At 33.9% G+C, this 7,319-nt stretch overlaps 1 protein-coding gene across 1 annotated transcript in view; it reads left to right on the top strand.

The window, feature by feature from the left end:
- The window catches only part of LOC104628581 (casein kinase I), a gene marked incomplete at its 3' end in the record, with an annotated part of 43,498 nt that overhangs the window by 770 nt on the left and 35,409 nt on the right, over positions 1-7,319 (top strand). The window contains exon 2 of the mRNA XM_010297216.1: positions 2,674-2,714. Within this exon, the coding sequence (XP_010295518.1) occupies positions 2,674-2,714 (41 nt within the window). The remainder of the gene's footprint in view (positions 1-2,673; positions 2,715-7,319) is intronic.

Genomic DNA, 7,319 nt, shown 5'->3' with positions numbered 1-7,319 from the left:
TGAACAGATGGATGAAAATCAAATGGTGAAGGGACAGACTGAGAAGGACCTGTGGAATTTTGAAGAATTTGGGCAGCAAAGCTGGAAGTTTTACCATTTAATAGACAAATCAAAATAGACACCAAATGATGGTTGTGTGCTTTAGTTTTAGTTTTGGCGACTTAAATTTTAATCATGACAGCATGATAAGCCGGGGTTTTCAAGGTCTGGGAATTCTGTATGTGTTAACTCATATAACTGGACACTCAATTCCAGTATTCCTGGAAGGTTTGAGTTAATGTGCTGTTTCAATGTTTAAAGAGCGATGGGTTTGTAGAATATTTGAGAGTAGATTGGGGTGATGTAGGTTTTGTGTTTGTTGATCTTCTGCTTCAGGTAGAATTACTACTCATCCTACTGACAATGTTTTTAATGTAATGCTTGCATAAAAAATAACATGTCATATTTTATGCATGTTATAAGCGTGCATATATAAGCATGATTTTAATATAGTGCTTTCTGAGGGCCTTATATCTAGCCTGAGTCAGAATGTGAACAAGCTTAGCATATTAATACTGTAGAGGCATGAAATAAAACATTGCTGGAGCTCTGACTGAGGGTACTGAATTTAACACAGTCTCAGTAAGAGGAACCCTTGTTATACCTATTAATAGTTAAACAAGACTGATATGTGTTGGCCTTTACAGTGTTAGATGTCTGCCTCTGCAGTTCACAAGTCAAGCTGAAGCTCAGTTTTCAGCTTGTTCTAAACTTTTGTAAACTGGTTTTGATAACTTTTCTTTCAAACCTCCCCATGAAGAGATTTAAATCAAAAGTTTATAATTAGTCACAATTATTTCTGAAAGCAACTATACACTAATATTTTTTTGCCTGCCTGTTATCTTGGAGTGTGTACAATGTACAGAGTAGATAATCTGTTTCAGATCAGTATCAGATTAACTCATTTGCTTGCAGCAGATACAGAGTGAAATAATCTATGTCATTCTAAATACAATATTAAAGTAGGACTTTAATACTTGACTTTAAGACTTGAAGTCTGGTATTACTGAAATGAAATAGGACAAACAAGTAAAAGAAATAGGAGGAAGGTAATAGTATAGTGTACTGTCCTGCAACAGCCACCAGGACAAGCGCAGGCTTTTTTTAACATCTGCTTTTTTGACATATATAGTAGATATTTCAAATCCTTATTTATTGCTTTTTGTGGGGGAAGATGTTTTAAATTTGTAAGTTACTGAAAGCAGGAGTTAAGATTGGTATTACAGATTCTGATTTAAATTTGTTATTTTTTAATATTTACCGTATTGTCTTGAATTACCACATTGAAAGTTATGATGTCCCTTCTGATGTTTCTTGACAATAACCCTGTCATTTCTGCATTTAACTGCTGGATCCTAATATCCAGTCACTTAACTGTAACTGGATTTGTTAGCTACTCCAGTAGCTGATTTCTACTTCTAATAGACGGAATGAACAGGGCTCCTGCAGCAGTTTCTTTTATTGTCTTCTAGATTGTAATAACATACAAAGACACAGAATCATCTTCAAACAAATTACACTTTTTGTCAAAAATGTAACTCGGATGATCATAAGATAAGAAATAACTGTCTAAGATGCCTGGATTTCCACTCTAGTCCCTGGAAAGGTCTTGGAATTATCCATTCTTTTGATGGTCAGATTAGGGCATGCTGCCCATAGTGATTCTGTGTTTATTGTTGTACAGCCTTCAGGTATTTTGCCTTTTGCAAAATTAATCCCTTAACAGATACATGACTTGAATAATTTTTTTGCAGCTTTGCAAGAGTAGTTTTATTTCTAAAAAATATGGATTAGAGCTGGTATCATAGTCCTTGACTATAAATGTAGCTGCCTTCTCAGGGAACCTATTTGTCTTGATCCATGTCCTTTCCCTGTCTTCGTTCTTTAACAAAACTGAGCTAAACATAGGAAATTCAGACCTGAGTAATACTACAGAGAAATAAGTATGATTGTTATTAAAAGCAAGACACAGTAATTTAAAGACTGTAGAGAAATGAAAAGTTTCGGAAGTGATAACTTTTTTCCTTTATCTGCTATTTTTTAATTTTACACCTATAGAGCTTGTTTAATATTTTAGTAATTGCATACCGTCTGAAGTAATGCTTGTTGGAATATATTTATCCAGTTGCGGAATCACTTTTAAAGCAGCAGATGCATTTTCCAAATGGTGTAAGCATTCAAATAGGTAATATTCTTGTCCTAACTTTAAGCTTAGTAAATTACAGAAGTGAGGAAAAATACAGTCTTAGTTAATTCTAACTTGAATTAGTGTCTGGTGTTCCAAAACCATATGACAATTAAAAAATATATTTTATATAGTTTTCAGCAATAAATATCACATTCCACTTACAGTAATTTACCAGTTTTCAAGCTTTTCTAGTGTATAAAAATTTTGTAAACTTGGTGAAATAGCTGAAACTCTCAGTGTCACTGCCACTTCTTACAGTATTCAAGAGCAAAGTTTTCTTTAAAGTATGGTATCAGACTAATAAAGCCACATTTTCTTTAAGTCACTATCAGAACACCTAGCACCTTAGATGAAAAATGTTTCAAAGGTTTTCTTGAGGGTTTAAATGGCATTTTACTCAAACAGGAAAGCAAATGTCTCATTCTTGTTTTTGTTCTTTTTTCAAGGAAAAAATTTATACACAAATGAATATGTGGCCATTAAACTGGTAAGTTAATTTTGTTTAAAGGATTTGGGGTGAGAAAGTAATCAGAATTTTCCTTTCATATATAATGATTTAGTCTTCTTAACTGAAATCCTTAATAGTCTTGTATGTTTTCAGCTGACTAGATGAAAGCATATAGTGATGGATGTAATTATGTGCTTTGGCTGTGTTGAATAAAACAAGTGTTAATTGTTGTCACTGTTCTCAGAGCTAAATCTATGTAAAGTTGATGATGGTTGACTGCTGCTTCAAGGATACACTCAGCAGTCTTCCTACTAGATACCTTTTTTGGTGCAATAAATAGAAGCACACCAAATTTAATATGAACCTGGTATCAGGTAACTATAGAGAAGCTCCAGAAATTCTGCAGACCGCCTGTGTTTTAACACCCTTATTCCTGCCCCAAACTGTTTTTCATCTGTAATCACTGATATTTGCACATCTGTTTTGGTAGCCATGTTTTATTTACAATGATGTGTAAAATGTTTCCTTCACTCACAAACATGGTAAATTTGGATATTTTGTTAATGTCATTTTCTGCTTTTTCTGAATCTTGCATCAGAACTACTCAATTTACTTCATGTTTTGCTTCTGGATACTTTTAACATCTTGGTAAATGACTATTTTCATAACCAAAGTATTTCAAGATGAAATTCAGTTGTTTACTTTTTCTAATTGAAGGAATTTTAGGACTCCCATTAATTTCTTGTTGCTGCAGTAGGACAGAATGTTTTTCATAGCATAGTATGATGAATTTCTGGTTCCATAAACTGAAAGGTAAGTTGTGGAAACAAATACATAACTTTAGATGGGGAATCTAAAAATCATTACAAATTTATCTAGCAATCTCCTGAAAAATATTTGTATCTCTATACTTACTTAGAGAAATATTTACTTCAGGAGTAGTTATAGATTTAAAAACATCCAAGTTATGGTTTGAAAGAACAGCATTGGATGCAGTTTTGAGGGTTATTGTGTGTGTGTGTGTGTTATACCGGATTTAAATTAATTTTGTTTTAAAATATCTTGAAGTTATTTTGTATGTCTGGTAAAACTTGAAAACGGTCTGAGAATTCCTCTAGTTAGAGGCTATTTACTATAATGCACATTCAGAAATAGCTTGCAAGATTTTGGTTTGTTTTTAAGCACCCATTACTTCATGCAGAGCAAGAGAAGTTTTTAATCTGATCAGTAGGTTTTGGTAAAACAATTTTATTAGCTAAATTTATTTAGCTAGTATTTCAACCCATTTCAACCCTCAAAGAGACTGTTCTTGGCAACTTCTACTGTATTTGTTTCCAAATTACTCAATATTACAGCTGTGCAAAAAGCTTGAAGTATCGTTATTGAATAACTTTGAAGTCACTAAAGAACCAGTGTAGTCAAGTATGTCTGTAACTTACTAGTAGTGCTTGAAGAACTGAATATGCAGTTAACTTTCTGAGTTGTCCTCTTACATTAGTGGTATGAAGAGGTATAGTGTCTTTGCAATAAGCAACAGATGGAAGGAATCATAGTGAAAATCAGCACTGGAGCTTACATCAGCATTGTGAGGTAAAAAATACATTTATCAGTAGGTAGAACTAGTGAGTTCTTTTAATATAGTTCTCATTTTTTATATATCTTTCAGCTCTTCTGAATTTATTTCCAAGTTGGAAGAGATTTGGGTCACAGGGTTCAGTCTGTTAAAAGGAGCTGCATTAAATTGTAGGATTTAGCTGAATTGTGCTTTTCTGCTGCTTTTTCTGTTCCTAGCGGAGGCCAGGACTTTATTTTAAGTTAGGTAGGTTGTACTTGCTCCTGGGATACCATCTGTCTCTGGCACCTAGTCCCTTTGTGTTTGAGAGCAGTCATTAGGCCCATGCTCAGTCTTTCTTTTGGTATCTTACATGAGGCACTCTTAGTTTCCTCTGTGTTTTGCACCTGTTGTATTCAAGTTTAGCCCTTCCTGAATGGGATTACTTGAATTATGTATGTATTCTAGTTTGAGTAGTAACTACCACAACGGTACCTGCCAAGGGTTATCTCTCCTGCAGTATCCTAAAATCGTTTTTGTGTTCCTCATGGTAACATTCCATTGTTGATGTACTGTTTTCTTGTCAGCATCAAGATGATTCCTATGCCAAATATTTTGTGTATAAGTGGTAACTATACTCTAGTGCAGGAGGATTCTGTGGGTTTCTTTTGAGAGCATGAGTTATAATGGCTGCATTTATACAACAGCTTGCAGGAGTACTTCTGATGTTAAAAGTAAATGGATTTTATAACTATCGTTTTGACTTAAACTTTTCATTGTATTGAATTAATATTTCCGTCATAGACGAAGTTATACAAGTATGTTCCTGTTTATAATGCTTATGGCAGTTTCAGGACTGACTTGTGTAAGATAATACTTTAAACACTTCATTTTTCTGTAAGACCTGAGAGTCATACAATGTATGTGTTTTAATGTATAAAGTTTATATGTAAATGCATATTTATTCTGGTAAAATGGCAACAGTTCCAGGACCTTACTCTTAATCTGGTTTCTTCCATTATCGCCTATTCTGGTCGTGCAGATATTCAAGTTTGAAAGGCTAGAACAAACTCTTAAGAACTGGAATGAGACTCTTAAGAACTGGACTTTATCAGTTGTGCACTGTCTAGCAGTGTTTGTATGTTTCTGCTGGTCTGTTAGTCTACAAATTGCTATCTTGTGATTAAGTAGTTCTTAAGCAATAACCATTTGGCATACATAAATTGTACCTTTCCTGCTCACCTCTTCATTTATTGTTGGGTTTACTTTATTACATGACCCTCTACTTCACTTAAACCTCTTATTCCCTATTTGGCTCTTCCCTATTCTTGAATCTGCTTCCATTTCCTTTGACAAATTTCTGCATTGCCCAAATTTATCTCCTCTGCAGGATGCTTAACCACTAACTGAATACCAGCTAAATTAATTGCTGCTTGAACTGCTTCTGGAAATAAGTGAATTTTTCTATCTGTCTTTGTGTGAAAGATAGCAAGTTACAAGGTAGTCACTACTACTTTTAATCTGTAATTTTTAATTCATGGATTCATTAATCATTCAAGATTCACGTTAAGATTTTAATCCTTGGAATTCTAAGTAGAGTGTGTGTGGAAAGAAGAATGTAATTGGTTCCAAGGCTGGAATGCTTTTTTCCTCCTTTTTTTCTTTTTTAAAGAATTATTGCAGTCTACAATGATACCATCTCAGAACCTCTCTAGGAGGCTGTAGTAAATCCAAATCAAATGCAACTCTGTTCGAGAGTGTGATGTGTAACAATTCTTAAAGAAAAGCTGTTTCCTGAAAACAGCTTTTGTTTGTTGTTACTTAAGAAAATAAGAAGCAGAGACAGAAGAGATACTGAGTAGGAATTCTCACTGGGTTACTAAAAGCATGACAAGTGGGTAGTAACGCAAAGCACAATATAAACATTCATCTAACATTAGAGTTCTTGAAAATATCTAACCTTATGGTTAAAGTAAGCAAACTGTTTTCTCAAAGCCCTTTGGAAGGGAAGTGACATATCTTGAAAATTGTATAGTAGTTTATTCCACATATTTGGCAAAAAAATAATTGCAAAAAATATACATTATAAACTTGATACAGACTTCACATTTCAGGTGTCTTTATCCTTTTCTTTAAATGTATAAGCATCCCACACAAAAAAATGGAGGGAAATAACTTGGTTCAAAAGAATCTCTCTGAACTTTTTCTGCTGCTCAGGTAACTGGTGCTTAGTAAACTGCATGTTAATTCTTTGGTGGCAGCAAGACTGTGAGTCCCTCATTAAGAGAAGTGCTTTTTTGCAAGTTTTGAAATAATTAAGACTCGCGTGTAAAAGCAATGCAGTCAAGATCATTTACAGAACATGGCAGAACTCCTGGAACAGTTCTTTAAGGATACTTTAGTGAAGACCTGAACTCTATTTAAAGTAAACAAAACACGCTAATTTCTTTTGATAAGCAGAGAAGTTGGCTTCAAAGTCCTCTGGGATTAACATGATGTCTGAACAGTTACGTGTTCCCAAGCTTAGTTTTAGATTCTGAAATGTACTGAAATACTACTGAAGCTGAGAAGACCCATAATTTGCTATTTCTTTGTCATTCTTGAATATGCTTTTTAGACTTATTCATAAAAACGTAGTTACAGTGGTGTATTCACTCTTATGTTATGATGGAAGATTACATTTAACGTACTTTTGTCTTGATTTATCCGTATCTATCTATCTATCTTTTCTCATTTATCAGTAATTCATTACATACTGCAAAGTGGGATGTGTAGGAACAGGACAAATTTTATTGTGCTTGTCCTCTCAAGTTTTATTGAATGAAAAATTGTATTTATTTGTATGTTTGGAGTTACTGAACAGTCAGGAACATGGATAAGCCTCCTTACAAAAATAAGGCAATTCCAGAAGAATGGCAGCAAATAAATGGACTATAAGTACATACTACCACATTTCTTTTCACTGTTACTGGAGGGTGTAAAAGTATTTAATTATCTCTCTCTTAGACAGAGTTTAACTCTGTTGTGCAGTTGCCAAGTAGATTTATTGGACTGTTTGAGAACATTTGCCTTCTGGAGGCTTACGAGAACTG

Source organism: Phaethon lepturus, unplaced genomic scaffold (assembly GCF_000687285.1).
Source record: "Phaethon lepturus isolate BGI_N335 unplaced genomic scaffold, ASM68728v1 scaffold14721, whole genome shotgun sequence".
Taxonomy (NCBI): domain Eukaryota; kingdom Metazoa; phylum Chordata; class Aves; order Phaethontiformes; family Phaethontidae; genus Phaethon; species Phaethon lepturus.
The sequence above is the reverse complement of the archived record's forward strand: the minus strand, read 5'-3'. Positions and strand labels throughout refer to the sequence as shown.